At 33.1% G+C, this 18,104-nt stretch overlaps 1 protein-coding gene across 1 annotated transcript in view; it reads left to right on the top strand.

The window, feature by feature from the left end:
- Window positions 1-18,104, top strand: part of VEGFC (vascular endothelial growth factor C) — a 99,672-nt gene that overhangs the window by 55,747 nt on the left and 25,821 nt on the right. The window contains exons 2-3 of the mRNA XM_015592811.2: window positions 13,968-14,181; window positions 15,615-15,805. Coding sequence (XP_015448297.2) covers window positions 14,028-14,181; window positions 15,615-15,805 — 345 coding nt within the window. The 5' untranslated portion in view covers window positions 13,968-14,027. The remainder of the gene's footprint in view (window positions 1-13,967; window positions 14,182-15,614; window positions 15,806-18,104) is intronic.

The raw sequence follows: 18,104 nt of genomic DNA, 5'->3' as shown, positions 1-18,104 counted from the left end.
TGTGTAGTAATTACTCATTGGTTTTAGCTTTGATGCCAGTAAATATTATTAATAAACTGACAAAACATATGTATAAACATCAGTTATCTAAGAAAAACTAAAACCAGTTAGAGGAAAAGTTTTTATATTACTTTATTATGTTTGTCATGACCCATGACTGCTATTGCTCATTAACTGATATAAGAATTGTCACATCAGAAAGTTATGTCAGTAATGTTTTATCATCACAAAGGTAAAGGACATACAAATTAAATGTTTGTGATATGACTAATACTGAACTTTGGTCCCTACTCCCAAATTTTCTATGGACTATGTGGTTCCAGATTTTGCTTTTTCACTTGGTACCTTTTTTCTTCGGATCTTTTGCAACCACCTTTTCCCCTCTATCCATTTCACCTTTAATTTGTACTGTGGCAGGACTTTCACTCCGATGAAATAGGAATAATTGTAAACTGTTAATCTTTTTAGCTAATAAATGGTTGGGGCCACGTAGGGTAGGTGACAATCCGGTAAGGCTCTGCATACTGGAGCTGTAGATGTAGACAAAGGAAGATGATTCTCCAATGTCTTGGACATTAGATTCCAGAGCTTAAGGAAAAGACAATATCAATGGCAGCCTTATAGAGTTCTGCAATCAATTCGTTAACTTTTCTATGGTATGGGAGAAGATAAAAGAGTTAGAGGTATAATGTTTCAGTCGTAATATAACTCATTCCTTCCTGTTCGTGCCCCAAACTGTTGACTTTCAGAATGCAGTTCTGAGGCCATGTGCTTTCATCACCTTGCATTCCACCTTGCATAAAGGAAGAAAATGCAATGAAGTATTTTAAAAATTTTCCACTTAAAATTCAAAACGAATGGAGTCTTCATTAATACTTTGTTAATTAACCTTTGCACGAATAAATATTTACTTTGTTACTTTTTATGAGGTCTGTTTGGATCAAGCTTTCTCTATGTTTCCTTACTTCCTTCCTTCCTTTTTTCTTTCCTATCTGTCTTTCTTGCATTCTGTTTTTAAAAGGTAGGATTTTTAAACTTTTCTTAAGATCTGCCTATCCATATTTTTGAGTGTGAAAATAAAATTGAGAAAAATATTCAGATTAAAGGGATGTGAATTTCCTGTTTACTATCTGCTACTGATTTAGCCTAGTTCAAGACTTTGAATATTAATGTGGTGAAATAGTAAGTGAAAATACAAACATTATACTGTTTTTCTTAATCTTATTTTTTAATTGTGTTTATTTTCTTATTTCTAGATTGAGATTAAACAGGGAACAAATTCCTCAATGAAACCTTGGTCACCTTAAGAAAACAAATACATCATTATCAACAGTTACTGTTTGGCAATTTTAATCAAATTTGAGTTAAATTACCCTTAAATATTTTTCTAATGTTCCTCTTTGGTTTTAGGAAAGCATTATTTATAGACTTATTCCATGACATGAAAAATGACAGGAAATTGCTTATAATTGTCCTGCTCCTTCATTTATTCCTTCACTCAATACCATATGCCAACGAAACAGGCACTTAAGGGAGTAAATAAGAGTAAATAAGATAAAGAGTAAATAAGCTAGTGTTTACAATGTCTATTATGAAAAAAAGCAAACAAGGTACTAGAATTGATTATGTGAATCAGGCTATTTTGTTACAGTAGAAGGAAAGCTGCAGTGATTCTGTGATATTTCAATTGAAGCCATATTGAAGAGAAAGCATCAGCTATATATGGTTCCAGGACAATATAATTCTAATAATAGAAACAGATTTTCCTAAGGTTTTAAAATTGAAAATAAAAGCATGGAATTTTGGAGATAACAGTCTGTGAGTGAGAGTGGAATAGTATAAGATTAGAGTGTTAACAGAAGCCACATCATTCGGGCCTTAGAGTTTGTAGTTGGACTTTATTTGAAGCTACTGAAGCAGATTACATGGGTGAGTGGCATCACTCAGTGAGTGTTTATCAAGGCTTCTTCTGATTTGTGTTTGGGGAGTCAGTAGAGCAGCTGAGATCAATTATGAAGGTAATACAATAAATCAGGCAAGAGATATTGGCAGTTTAAACTAGAAAGTTAGCAGTAAATTTGGAGAAAAATTGCTATATTTTAGAGGTAAGATTATTAGTACTTGCCGATTATATTTAGGAGTAAGGCAAAGAGAGATAAGTACAATTCCCAGAGCCTTAAAAGAGCAATAGGTTAGTAAGGTTTAATAAACTGAGAAAAACTGGGGAGGAAATGAATTTGGATAGGATATTTATAAATTCTATTTTAGAAATATAAGAATGGAATCGTGAGAAATCTAATGACAGATACCTTTGAGGAAAAGTTTGGTCTGGATATACACATTCAAGTCCTCAGACACAGATCACCTTTGCAGTGTTGGGAATGGGTGAGGGTCCTCAGCAAGGAGTAAGGGAAACTTTTTCTGATCCCTGAGAGCTCAGAGATTTGGGGTTATGTATAAGAGAAGTCAGCCAAGATTACTGACAAAAAAGGAGAAGGAATAGCAGAAGAGCATGTTGGGGGAGAGAAAAGCATATGAGGTTTCGATGCAGAAATAGCAGGGTGATCCACAGGACAGAGGTGAAGTATGACCAGGCACAGAAGAGCTCACATGGACATTGTGGGGTCCTGGCTCCAGTCAAATAATGAAGCAGAAACCAAGTTGGAGTGTGGACAGGTGACTGAGAAGTGAGGGATAATGGAGATAGAAACAGCGCTTTAAAAACATTGAAGCTACGAGGGAGAGCAGAAAAATGGCAGTAGCTCGATATGGATGCGGACCAAAGAGGGCTGTCTTCTGCTTGTTGATGTTTGTGTGATTGTGTTTATTTTTTAAATTGGAGAGAGCTGCGGGTCTGTATGCTAATAGGAACGCTAAATTGGTGGTGGGGGCGGTTCGGGGGACAGGCTGAGATTGACAAAAGGAGTAAGTAGAATGTTGCTATCACCACAACAGACAAGGTCCGAGTACCTGTGGAATTAATCACTAGCTTTGGAGAGGAGCTAGTGAAGAGGAGCATTTCATTAGCTTTTCCTAAAGGAGGAAGAAAGATTGGGAGATTTTGTGTATGTAAGTGAGTTGCTGTTTGACATCTGGTTTTTTTTAAGAAGTATGAGGCAATTTTGTCAACTGAATGAAGGAATGAGGAATGGAATTAGGGAGATGGTTTGAAATGGTCATGGGAATGAATTGGCATAGAGTAAATGGACTGGCGTGAGCATTATTTATGAAAAAATCATTCTGATACTTGTTAAAATGCTAAAGGCAGACTGTTCTTCAGGACTTTATCAGGTTGGGCAAAGTTGCTCCTAAAGTAAGCAGTTAGGGGTGTAGGAGTACCTGGATTGTTAAGGAAGTGTTTGTGCTTTCCCTAAAGCTGAGTAAGTGATACTGCTGTCAGAAAAAAATTTCCAAATCCTTAGTGGTGAATTAGATATGACAATAATCTTTCATAATTTTTCTAGCTTGCCTGAGTGTATTCTCTGAGTGTATATCCTCAGGATACTCTGACCACTCAACACACACACACACACACACACACACGCACACGCACACATGCACATGAACACACACGCTCCTCTTCCAGAACCAGAGTGCCATTGTGGTCCAAAATCAGTACCATAGAAAATACATAGATGGGTGAATGAATTTATAAAAATTCATGCTTTTGCTAACTTTGAAATGAATTTTCAAATAGATTTTAGTTATAAAGAGAAATTTACCAGCTCAAGGGGTAGTAGAAATGTGAAATGGAATTTTTGTGTTTTCAGAAACAGTACTTCTGGTTAAATGATTCAAGTTTGTTTTACTCAACATTGTTTCATAGCAACAAATTCTGCTCCCTGCAACTTTAGTAAATAATCTGGACTCCTTTAGACACATGCTCATAAGCAATAAGTTTATATGGAATTAACTGCAATCTACAAAACAGGTATGCCTTAAAATTAGCAAATCCTGGGAAAGAACAAATTTAAGAATCTTATAATTAATATTCTCAGCTCTCAAAATAAATATATATAATAAATACATATATTTCCTAACATGTAAACTCAGTGAAAGGAGAGACCTCACTCACAGACGGCATGCCTAGAACAGACTTTGGCATCTAGTAGTCATTCACTGCAAGTCATAAAATTGTAAAATTTTTCTTCCTTTACTATTTATTTAAAATATCTTATTAGAGACAGGTGACTACCTAGTGTACCAGCCTTCTTCTTGTATGTTTTACAAATATTATCTTATTTATACACACAGAAGCTTTTAAAGGTACTTTTATTATCTACATTTTATAAATGGAGAACCATAAGCTTCGGATTTTATTAATATTATCCTTATCTACACTTATTAAAAAGGTACTATAAACAAGCACTGGGCTACTTGTATACCTTATTTCAACGTAGCTCATTTCATTGTTATTGTATGTTTTACAAATATTATCTTATTTATACACACAGAAGCTTTTAAAGGTACTTTTATTATCTACATTTTATAAATGGAGAACCATAAGCTTCGGATTTTATTAATATTATCCTTATCTACACTTATTAAAAAGGTACTATAAACAAGCACTGGGCTACTTGTATACCTTATTTCAAAGTAGCTCATTTCATTGTTTATATCAGCCGTGTTTATATTTCATGTAGGGACATGAGCCTCTAAGGTCACACAAATAGTAAATGGAGAAGCTGAGATTTAAACACAGATCTATCTGTGCCCAAAACTCATGCTCTTAGTATTAATTATACCATATATGTGTGGCTCTACAAAACATGATCTCTCCTAGGAAACTCAGAATTCCATTAGACATTTATTAGAAACATATCTCTGTTGTATGCATTATGTGATTTTAAGTTGCATGCACATATGATTGGGCAAAATGAGATTTCACAAACAACATAGATTTTAAATGAATGAGTTAAGACTAAAATATGTTTTGAGAATTAAACTTTTTATGTAATTTAGTGACAATCCCTAACATATTATAGCCCACGTGTTGGCTGCTGTTATGACACTATTACTGTTATTAACCATAGCTATTGTTGAGTGCCTAATATATGCAAGACACTTCACAATACATTTGACTTACATTATTTAATATCATTAAGTACCTCGATAAGTTTATTGAAAAAAACCATAATTAAAATTAGTATAGAAGAGGATGGAAATGAAATTGCAAGTATTTTCGTACATCAGTGATATTAAAATTTAGAACATCCCAGTTATAAGCCAAATAATGTGGTTAATGTCAAGATTGAATGTAAAGCTGTTGTAATGTATACTGGCATAAGGATAGACAAAATGATCAATGGAACAAATCCAAAAGCCCAGAAGCAGACCCAACATATATAATTATGTGATTCATAGCAAAGGGACCAGTGCAGTGCTATGGAGAAAGTATGAGCTTTTCAGTAAATGGTGCGGGGCCAATTAGATATGAGAACAAATAGAATCTTGACCTCTACCTCACACTATACTTAAAAATCAATTCTAAGTTAATTTTAGGTCTGCATGTGAAAAATAAAATAATAAAGATTCTAGAAGATAACATAGGATATTTTCATGACTTTGTGGTAGGTAAAGATTTTTAAAAGAATATACCAAAAGTACTAACCATAAAGTAAAATTCAGACATCATTAATATTAAGGACTTTAATTCTAAATTTAAAAAAACCATTAAGAGTGTAAAAATACAAGTTTTATAGATAATTTCAACACACATATTCATTAACAACTCTTACAAATTAATAACAAATAAGACGGCCAACAGAAATGAATAAGAAGCTTTTAACTGGCTCTTCTTAAACGAGGATAACCAATGTCCAAAGAACATAAAAGTGCTCAGTATTATCAATCACTAAGGCACTATATACATTAAAACCACAACGAGATATTATCACATACCTATCAGAATAGCTAAAATTCAAAAACCAACACTGTCAGTTGTTGACAAATATATTTAGCCAGGAATTTCTTATACACAACCCTAAGGAATGTAAATTGGTAAAATTACTTCGGAAAATGGTTTGGCCATATCTATAAAGCTAAGTACGTGCATATCTCATGAACCATCAATTCTCTTTCTACTTATATAACCCCCAAAACTTATACTTTGTCTATCAAAAGATGCAGAGCATACACTAGATAAATAAATTGCAATAATCCATACATTGGAGAACAAGACAGCAGTGAAACCAACTACTTTTCACAACAAAGGTGAATGTCATAAAGATTAGGTTGAGATAAAGGACCCAACACAAAATATATGCTGTAGGATACCATTTATGTACAATTTGAAAAACAGTAAATGCTAATTATATTAGTAGAAAATAGAAATGTAACAAATGGTAACATTTGTTGGGGAGTTATAACTGAAAAGGAAAACAGAAAGATTCTGGGATGTGGTCAGTGCTCTGTATCTTGATCTGGGTATAATTACAAGCGTTTGTTCAATTTGTAAAAATTCATCAAACTGCATCCTTATGATTTTGTTCACTTCTCCATGTGAATATTATTATTCATTAATTAAAGATTTTTAAGAAGCAGTATTAATATTCTAGTATTAAATAGTATTAATATAAATTCATCTTTAAAATGTTAAAGAAAAGACATTTTACATAAAAGAAATAATAAGCCATTATATTTTTTAATTCAAATTAATTTTCTGAATAAGCATTTTTTAAAAAATATATAGAACTTGCTTTTGAAATTAGTTGAAGAGTCAGCAAAAACATTATAATCAATCAATGGTAAACAGTCATGAAACATTTTTAATTTACTTACCCTTACCCAGGAAGGTTGTGTCTAAACTGCTACTACGTTCTCTTCTTGTTATGAAACAAAGGAACGCTGTTGAGAAATGCCTGTGTAAAAAGAAAAATAATGTTACCCTGACCAGTAAATAAATCTACCTAAGAATATTACCATTACTAAGTCCAGCTGCTGCTGGTATTTTTGATCCGTTCATTCACTCATTCTGATGTTGCTAGGGATTTTACAAGGTGAAGTTCATGCAAATTTTCAACCTTCTGGAAGCCAATAAATGACAGAGCCCACTCTTAACTCAGCTGCAGTGTTTGCCAACGGTATCACTACTGACACGTTGGCCTGGATAATTCTTTTTGATAGGGACTGTTCTTTGCATTTTAGAACATTTAGCAGCATTCTCGGCCTCTACTTACTGGAGCCAGTAGCATCACCCCCACAGTTCTGAAATTGAAATGTCTACAGACATTGCCAAATGACCCTGGGGGGAAACGTCACCCCTGGTTGAGAGCCACTGCTCTATGATACACTCATTGGAATATTTGAGTCGTAAGTTTTAGTTCCTTGGCATTTCCTTAGTAGTCAGTTTTGGCTTCATCTACCTGGTGCTGTTTTTGCAATCATATCTGGAAAAAAATTGGACATCATTTTGCCATTCTGCAGGAAACAGAAGTCAATCCTATTAAAGAATAAGAGGCAAGCAGCTGGTTTTCAGTGTTTAGTGCGGGAAATCAGTATGTATAGAATCTTATTGTCCACTGTGTTGATTATGCAGATATGACCGATTGTCTATTTGGTATTAATTTAGAATGTTACCTCAAAAATAACATAATTTAAAATGCATATTTAAAATATTTTCTAAGAGTCAACTTAGATTTTGATGAAATAAATATTTGATTTTTTAAATTCATATATATGATAAACTAAAAAAGTGACATTTTAATAAATAAATAATTTATGCTATCAATAATAGATATAAAAGGAGTCTATTCTTCATTATAGCATTATTTTCAAAATTTACAATAAAACATTTCAGAGGATTAGGCAAAATTAAATTAAAACTTCCAATTAAAAACTTCCGATATTAAATTAAAACTTAAATATCTGTTTCCAGGGTTACCTATCTGTGGTACATCAGGTTGGTGTAGACATAGATTGATGTCTACAATCTAGATGAAAGAATCCTGATCTGACACCTTTACTGAAACATTAGGTAAAATGATTTGTTAAGGTTCTGTAAAACATTTACAAATATCTATTCTTAGAAGGATACTATTTGATTTTCCATATTTATTTATGATTCTCTACCAAAGGGTAATTTTAAAAGGGAATTTTATAACCATGTATTGGATGATTTCTCGAATCCAAAACCAGCCCAAACTTTTCTTTAAAGGACCTTTAAAAACAATTAGAATATACTTTTAAAATTTACAGATTTACCCAGCATGAATAGTTAGCTGAAGGAAACAGAATGACCCACAAGCTCATCTGTTGTACATCAGCCATTCATCAGCAAGAAGGGATGAATGAGCAAGTTCCTTTGCTATTGTGAGGGAAGAATAACCTCAGCAACCTCTTACGCTAACGATTGAATATGACCCTATTTTCAAAGGAGAAAGAAAACCTAACAGTAGTGTAAAGTTATTGACCTTGGTAACTTTACTTCTTTACGACAGATTGATTTCTACTGAGGATTCGTTTGTTTGTTTGTTTGTTTGTTTTAGGACAAAGAGATAATATATTTGATAAATAATGCAACAAATATTTCCTATTAAAACTTTTAGTAAATATCTTATTAAACTGATAATTTGGCCAAATAATATTCCCTCTGCTTGATTTTGTGAAATTAGCCATGACAATGTTCATCATTTTTAAATATAAAATATTACTTGAGCCAGACTTTTAAGGATAATGTATGGACAGTTTAAGAAAAATGTAAACATCCCTTATTTTCCTCTTAAACATTAAGTTATTTCTCTCCCTCCCCCCAAATATAGACATGTTGAACACAATCGGATTTACCTGTGGGCCTTTTTGGCCACTTCATGGAAGTACAGTAGTGTGATCAAACCTTTTCTTTGAATGAATTTTGCCCATTCTTTCAGTTCTGGTTATGAGTATTTGATGAGAGTATATACTTTTTTAGGTAAGAGGAAATTTTCCATGATCCAACCATATTCATTTCCCCATGAATTTTCAACTTCCTAAAACTAATAAATGAGTGTCAATTTTATATATAGCACAGCAATTAACTTAAGATTGTTTGAAGGGACTGTTGACATTGGACTTGTTTTTTAAAAGCTCATTTTCACTCATTGGCAAATCCAGGACCATTACTAATGTTTAACCTTGTTGACTGCTACTGCTTCCCAGTAATCATTGACTCTGGGTTATCACAGTTCTTGAGAGGAAGGACAACCTGCATGCACCTGTGCTTTCTCCCTAACAGGCATCTGAACCACAGACAATACAGAGCAACAAAAGAAAATCTAGGTTTTGTAAGCTATGTATGTAAAATGTAAAGTTGATTGGGGGCCACCGTCAATGCTGCCTCCAGTGTTCATTTCATGTTACGATTTTTCATGAGTAGAGAAAATTACTGAGTACAGCTGAAACCCCAGAGCTCTTTCTCATCATCTAACTTCTGGAATCAGAGATCCTGCTTCATCTTTCTCCTGTTAGAGTAAGAAGGGAATGTATGTTAGGTTTGTGAATTATCAAGGAAGGGGTTTATTCCCGATTGTAGCTTCTTGCCTTTGACATTACACACTCAGCTTTGTCTTCCATAGCATCTCAAAATCCTGCCCCGAATGTCATGTAGGTTGCTGTTTGCAAATGCACATACTAGAAGTTAAATAAGAGTAATTACTGGAACCTCCTAATTGTTCCCCTCAAGGTAAAATGCAAAATTAGATTCATTTTTAGATTACTTGAAGCTTTTGATTACAGTTGGATATCTATTTATAAGACACTTTCTGTTTTAAGACATATCAAATCTCTTTGGAAAATAAAAGGAATATATTAATAGTCAAGCAAATGATCTCTACATTCTGGAAAACATTGGTTAAAATATAAAGACTTCAGAAAGAATGAGAAAGAACCTGACTTTCATGTGGATAGCACTTCCACTTGAAAGATTTTGGTGTGTCCCTGGTTCAGAATTCATTTCTAGGTTACTGGGACCTCTTAAAATTCTTCGGAAGTAGAATTTGAATGTGAATGTGCCATGGTTAGCTGGCACATACTGTCCCCAAGATTTTGGCTTTCTCTGGATTCACAGAGCAGCCCTATTTCTTGGCTGACAATGCTCAATTTCTAGATTGATGCTCATTTAGAACAAAAATGCAGAAGACAGATCTAAAGAAATACTGCCCCAGAACTGTTACAGTACTCAAAGTTATAGTTCAAAGTTGTGTAAAATTTCAATTTATCTAAAAAACAATGTTTGTACTGTGCTTTTGCTCCCTCAGGATGTTATAATGACAAGTAAACCCACCCTTGACTAAAAAATTTATAATATACTTTTATAGCAAATATCCATTTGAATCATCCAAAAACTTTGAATAAAATGTTATAGTTGACCCTTAAACAATGTGGATTTGAACCGTGTGGGTCCACTTCTACACTGATTTTTTCCAATAAATGCCTGTATTGTTTTAAATCTGCAGTATGCATTGTTCTATGTCACTTTATGTAGGGAACTGGCACATCCACAGATTCTGATATTTAGGGGAGTCCTAGAACCAACTCCCTGGGGATGCTGAGGGAAAACTAAGTTTCAAAAATTATGTGCGGATTATCAGCTGTATGGGGTCAGTACCCCAAGCCCCACTCCATGTTGTTCAAAAGTCAACTATATTTTAATTTTGCAGAGTAAAATGGCGTTTAAAGAAATGAAATCTAATGCTACTCTATTAATAAGGTCTGTAAAATCTGGAACTTTTGATACTAAAGCTCATTTTACTTCCACACAAATATGATAATTAAAGTCTAGTAGGAATAGGTAAATTGCTTGGTATTTTTTTACGTTTGTCTGTGATAGCTTTTGCTAGTGATTGTTATAAATTACATAATAAAGTTATACTTTATGCAGCAACAACAGTAAAGTAAATCAAAAGCTGAATTGAGAGCATATACAATGTACAGCCTGCCAATGTACTTAGAGATCATTACTCTTCAATTTTTATTTTGGTAATAAAAAGTTAATATGTTTATTATTTAAAATTTAAAATACAGAAATGTATAAAAAAGAACATAATAATTGCCTTAATTCTGAAATTTGGAGAAGTTAACTATTGTTTTTGCTGCTTATAAGACTATATACTCACATGTATACAATCTATTCATATATAAATTTCGTTCTGTGAAAAGATCGTACTACAGTTAAGAACATTGTGTATACTGTGTATAAATTGTCTACTTTTTCATAGAATATATTATGAACTTCTTTTCATGTCTAAATTATACATAGTAGCATCGTAGAGTGTCATTACATTACTTTCCATGCTAATTTCTGTTTGCACTGTATATTATTTAATCAATTATTATGCACTATTTTAGCAGCCTTGTGATGAATTTGAACATATATCTGGTATAATTACATTATTACTTCAATTGGATAGGAAATTTAATGCCAAAGTGAATTTGCTGTCTAAAATGGAGGTTGTTTTTAAGGCCCTTCAACTTGAAATAGCACATTTTTCATGAATAGCTGTGCAAATTTACATTCCCACCATGATTGAAAGGAATTACAGTTTTCTTCACTTTTCCATCACGGAATATATATTTTAATATATTTATTCTTTGTGAATATTCAGTTCAAGTTCTTTGCCCATTTCTTCATTGAAGTACCTGCTTATTTTTTCACAATAACATGTTAATACAATATTTTAAAAATGTTAGTCCTTTTTCATCTGTCATCTATACTGCAAATAGTTTTCCAACTTTACTATTTGTCTTTTATTTTGTTTACAGTGTTTTCTACCTTACAGATAGTTTGTATTTTATTTTTACATTCACTTTTATAAAGGCCTTTTTCCAGCCTATAAATATAAATATAATAACTTTTATTTTCTACTAACATGTTTTGTTCATTTTTTAATATTGCATTTTCTTTATTGTGAATCGTATGCTGTATGTTTCTCCTACTGATCTTTTAGGTAACTTAATGTTCGCTCTTACATACGTAATTATTGTTATAGTTATTTTTTATTTCTAAATTTTAAAGTGCAAAAGTGATTTGCTTTAAGACTTCAAGTAACACTTAATTGAAAGTCCCTCTTTATCACAATCCTTTTTCTTAGAAGTTTGATGCGTATCTTTCATTGTGCAGTGTATAACACTGGTGTGTTGTATTGCATCTCCTCCTGTTAGAGCGAACACTCATGCCGGTTTCATGTGAGATTCTTGCAGGCAGCTTAGGTCACAACCTGACTGACTTTAATTGTGGCTAAGTTACAGGGGAAAGAACCACAGAGACCCACAGATCACACAGTCCAATGTTGCTCCTTGTGTTCAAGGGTGAGTCAAGCAAACAGAGACAAACAAAAGCCATTTATAATGTATCCCTTCAGGTAGCACTCACCGCAGATATACCTGTGCACTTGTATCATCTTTCTCTCCAGTAATCATCCTTTTAGATTCTGTAACATTTTTGACTCTTGAATGTTGTGTCATATGTGAGATTTTTCTGAGACAAATAGTTCATAAACTTTTAATTGGAAAACTGTGAGAGTTTTTTGTCACTTTCATTTTAGCTAAGATCTCTCCATCCCCACCCTCCATCTATTCAAAAGAATTATATTTTGTATAGCTGTGTGGCATATCAAAAATCACTCTATATATTCCAGAAGGCAATGGATTAAAACTATATTTTCATAACAAGACCTAAAGAGATTAAGTGATCAGCTCAATTCACACAATAAATGAAGAAAGGGGAAACCCCAAAATTTATAGCCATTTTTATTATCTAGTAGAAAGGAACACATCTACTGCCTAGGAAGTTTTGTAATAACATAAGAAAACTACATTAAATTATGTCTCTCAAAATGTAGTACAAAAATCATCTATTTCAGAATATCTTGATTATTAAAAGTGGTGGTGAAAGACTTTCTATTAATTAGCGTTTCAATTTGCAAAGCAAATATATTGACTTTGTACTTCAAAAATTGGTGAAAGACTCTATTAAATAGCATTTCAATTTGTAAAGCAAATATATTGACTTTGTACTTCAAAAAAAACATTAAAACGAAGTTTCTTGCTTTCCATTCAAGAAACCTGATGGGGGGATGTAAGGGGCAGTTACCTGCGTTATTAACAGCTCTCTGGTCTCTAGGGAGCAAGTATTTACTTATATATTTAGCCTTTGAAACTGGGATAATCATGACAACATAAAACAACACTTGGGGTTGTATTTCACATTTCAGATAAAGTTAAACAATGGGCCACATTTTTCCATAATTACAACATATAATTTAGAAAAAAAATATATTTTTCTTAAGTATGATAACTACTTGAATATAATTTGGAATGTTTTACTTAATTGGATGCACTAATATAGACAATTAACTATTTGTAAGCAGAATTAATGCTCTGTGATCTATTCCATGTCTTTTTTATACCAGAATAAATCTTTATGATCAAATTTTTTGGAAATACTGGAGGTTCTGCAATATATAAACCTTGCTGTGATGCTATTTAAATCCCTTTCTTCATGTGATTATCGATTCTTAAATAGCTTCAGTAAAACGACCTTATTTTAAGCATCCTGCTTAATTATATTTTGTCAATGTTGATAACTAAAAATGAAACAAAGCATGAGAGTGGATTTCACTTTAATTTTATTTATTTTGTAGGATAATACAAGCTTGAATAAATTTTTGAACTTAGAAATTCACCATTTATATAAAATAATTATAAATAAAATAAGCTACTTCAAAATTATTTTTAATATTATATCCCACAAAATTCTTATCTTGAAAACTAAATATTACATTTTAATGGTGGGATTCAATTTCATTTTGATTGTGATATTCAAATTAAAATAAGAATACTTTACCATGAAAAATTAAATAATTCAGGGATAATTAATAATATTTTTAATAGGGATCCAGCATATATAACATTAGACCTAAAAGTTTTTCAATGCATCTGTTTCCAGATCCCTCAATCTGATAAGTAATTGATCTTGCATGTTTCTTTGACAGGCTTATGCAGGAAAAGATCTGGAGGACCAGTTGCGGTCGGTGTCTAGTGTAGATGAACTCATGACTGTACTCTACCCAGAATACTGGAAAATGTACAAGTGTCAGTTACGGAAAGGAGGCTGGCAACAAAATAAAGAACAACCCAATGTCAAAACAAGAACAGAAGACACTATAAAATTTGCTGCAGCACATTATAATGCAGAGATCTTAAAAAGTAAGTATGGGGAAGAAAATATATAATAAGCTTCATATATCAACACAGTGAAAGTTACCACCTGGTTCTTTAATTTCAGCATTTGTACCACCAAATAGCTTTAAGGGCCGGAAGTAAAGAAAATGTCATTTTCAAAATATAGCATTTTGTGATTTCACTGAGTAGTTAAGATAATTTCTCGAAATATAAAGAGAGAAAGATACATGCATATCGACACTTTAATTTTTTTGAGGTGCTATCCCATCGAAAAATTTTAAAATATATAGACATATTTTACACATTGTCAGTTTAATCATGTAAACATTCCATATCTTACAAAATAACTGCACATAAATTTTCTTTCTGATGTAGATTTAGAAATGCTTAATTTCTAAACCATGCCAGATCATCTTTTCAAATACTACTTGTTGCCTTGTTGCTTCATAGGTAACTGGCTTAAGAGCTAGATTTTGATAAAGCCCTGAGAGACCTGGCATAAAGTGTCACAAAAAAATTATGATGTTGCATAAAATGCCCACCATAGTATAAGTTGGTGGGTTACTTTTAAAAAGTAATTCCCTTCAGTTATTAGATATTAATTTTTATGAAGGTTTGAGATTGCAAAGTATTTTGAGAACAAAACCAACCAAACAAAATGGCTTCGTGGTTGAATAACCAATAGTTTATGTCCTTTTCTCCAATATTCTTATTTTAGGGGAAATGTGAGATATATAAACTAGAACATTTAGGAAGTACATCATTTGTAATGCAGTATTCAAAGAATCAGCAGTGCTCTAAGTAAACCAATTAGAATTCCAAGAGAACATGAAAGAAACAGGAAATTTTGACTTTCCTGAAAAAACTTAGTTTAAGATAGGTGTCCCAGTTGATGGAAAATATCCTTGCATTTCAAGTAGCTACCACCATGACTTTACCCAAAATTGCCAAATAGCCTGCCTGAAAGTGATTTTGAATTGAGTCCAAAACCATAGTCATGTTCTCATTTACATCTAAGTTTTAAAAGAAAAATTAAATCATGTTGTTTATATTTGCTTTGAGACCACAAAAAGAGTACTTACTATAGCAAATGAGCATTACTCATCTCCGCAGGTCTTATAAACATCTATATATAAATTTTCATTTTCTTGAGTAAAGAAAACCAAACATAAGTGCTGCAGAATATTGGCATAATATTCTGCATAGTCCTAATTCAAATTGTTTCATGGTTGTAGAAATTAGATTTTTTAGAAAATATCCTTAGCTACTCTGTTAAATATTATATGGCATTCCAATTCCCAGGGCAATTTAGGATCCTGTCAATTATTTTTTTAAAGTTATGCATAACACTTTAATCTTAAAATCTAAAATCAAATGTGAGCAACTTCCAACTGCTGTGGGCTGTTTCCCTCTTCGTGGCTTCTGTGTAACTTCTGGCCTTCCCTATGACTCGACAGGTATTGATAATGAGTGGAGAAAGACTCAATGCATGCCACGTGAGGTGTGTATAGATGTGGGGAAGGAGTTTGGAGCAGCTACAAACACCTTCTTTAAACCTCCATGTGTGTCCGTCTACAGATGTGGGGGCTGCTGCAACAGTGAGGGGCTACAGTGCATGAACACCAGCACAGGCTACCTCAGCAAAACGGTAGGTGTTTCAGCTTCCCCAGGAGGCCTCTCAAACAGAGCCCTTGACTCTGGAAGTGATATGCTTAAACTCTGGTCCCTTTAAAGTAACAGTTCAATTCGGAGTTTCTTGTATTTTCTTTGGGAAATTAAGTTTTTAATTTTGTGGTTTTGATGACATGACAAAGGAAGTAAATGATGGTTTATGAACTCTTTTCATACATGGTATCAAAGCCAAGTGAAGGAAATAGTAAATATACATATGAATGTGTGTATGCACATCCATGCACATACACGCACATACATTTACATACACATATGTTGATCTTTGAGGATAAACATTTTCATTTGTCAATAAATTACTTTTAAATGATTAAGACTTCTAATTATAGAGACACAGTACACATTACATATTCAATATATATAATTACAAGTATGTGATCTATGAAACAGTGGTATAGTATTGACATAAGCCATCACATTGAGCATATTTATTGTGTTCATTTAGAAAGCAAAGGATATATTCTGACACTAACTCTTGGGTATTTTGAACAAACTGTAAAGCTCCTAATAAATAACCAAGAAACTTCCCTTATGGTTCAGTTTGGAAGCAGGATTTTCACAGCAGACGTACAGACCTGCAGTCCTTTGGTGGAAGAGGAGGCTGGCTGTCAGAGGCCACGTCTAGGTGCTGATGACCACCATGGAATGTTGTTTAAAATGATGTATGACATTGGCCTCTGCATGTATTTGGAGAAGCCCAGCCCGCAGCTCTGAGCTTGCGGATGCAAACTCCTTCCTGAAAGACAAAACTGTGGTTGCTTGAAAGGCTTTTCCAATCTATTTTCAGAATTGGAATAGCATAAGTAATCTGGCTCCATTCGGAACTGGCATTTGACCTTTAGAATGAAAACTGAAAATATTTCAAAAATGTGTTATTAGATTTAACAAATAAGAGAACAGTCTCTTCTCTTTTCTTCCATTTGTAGTTTATAGGAGCAAAAGTCAACATTGTATTCCTCTTACTATCAGTTTACTAAATATATGTTTTATGTGCCAAATAGACAACAAGAGTGCCTTAGGTAGACTCTACACTTGGAAAACAGAACATTAGTACATTGTCAGAAACAAAACAAATAAACTTTGCCTCTGGTAACCACAAATGGTTTTTCTGTGACCACTGCATATTTATTCCCTACATTTGTCTAATTAGGTCCCATATTCGCCTAATTGGTTTTGGGGTGAAATTATTCAGAGACAAGTGTGTATACACACAGTATACAAACTGCTTTGTCAGGTTGAAGGCCACAGAGGAGTTTAGGCTTTCAAAGTTATAAAGTGTCAGGGCTGAAAAGCATTTAGTGCTAAGTTTCACGTACATGTAGCTGAAACAGAATTTGGTCCAGCATCTTCAGTACTTAAACATCAAATATGTTATTTTTTTCTATAAGAAAATTGCCTCCTTTATATCACATGGAATCAGTTCTCACTATATTTCATCTTCTTTTACCTCCAGGCTTCATAGAATTTGGGATTACTCTTATAATTTATCAGGTTAATGTTACCCGCTTCCTCTCAATCATCTACTCATGTGAAAAATCAAAATTTACCTGTAAAATGTTCAAAGTCTATCTTTTGTTGTTGGTTTATGTTGTCCAGTTTTGTGTTGATCTTTTATTTCAAATAATTTTTGCATTGTGTTCTTAAATGTATATATCATTATAACAGCTGAGTAGTTTTCATTTTAGCATTGCAGTTTTTTTAAAGATTTGCAGATATTTGGAATTAAAATTTTGATGTTAATTGAAAACAAGGTACTTAGTTTTCAGGGTTCTGTCCCAAGACACCTTCTTCTCTGACTCTATGTACTCCAGGTTTCCCCACCTACTCTTCTGCTCTTCATGGTGATTTATTCCTAAATCTTTATCCCCGGCTCAGACTTCTCTTGTGGTTTCCCTACTACCTACTCAACCTGTAACTTGGCTTTCTCTCAGACATCATAGTTGATCAATGTCAGACTGGAGTTATGACCATTTTTTCCCCCATCCCCACTCCACCCTCACAAATAAACAAGCAAGTAAAAAAATCTTCTTTTTCCAGTATTCTGTCTCAATAAATGACACCATTCATTTAGTCGATCGATCCAAGTTATTCTTCCTTTCACTAAAAGCCTAATCAATAATTCCAGTTAAATCTACCTTCTAACATCTCTGGAATCCATCCTTAGTCTTCATCCTGCTGATCCCACTCTGGTCTAGGCCATTCATTACTCACCGGGACCGGCCTAATAACTGGTCTCAAACCTCCATTCTTATTTCCCT

The sequence above is a fragment of the Pteropus alecto genome, unplaced genomic scaffold (assembly GCF_000325575.1).
Source record: "Pteropus alecto unplaced genomic scaffold, ASM32557v1 scaffold24, whole genome shotgun sequence".
NCBI classification, from domain to species: domain Eukaryota; kingdom Metazoa; phylum Chordata; class Mammalia; order Chiroptera; family Pteropodidae; genus Pteropus; species Pteropus alecto.
The sequence above is the reverse complement of the archived record's forward strand: the minus strand, read 5'-3'. Positions and strand labels throughout refer to the sequence as shown.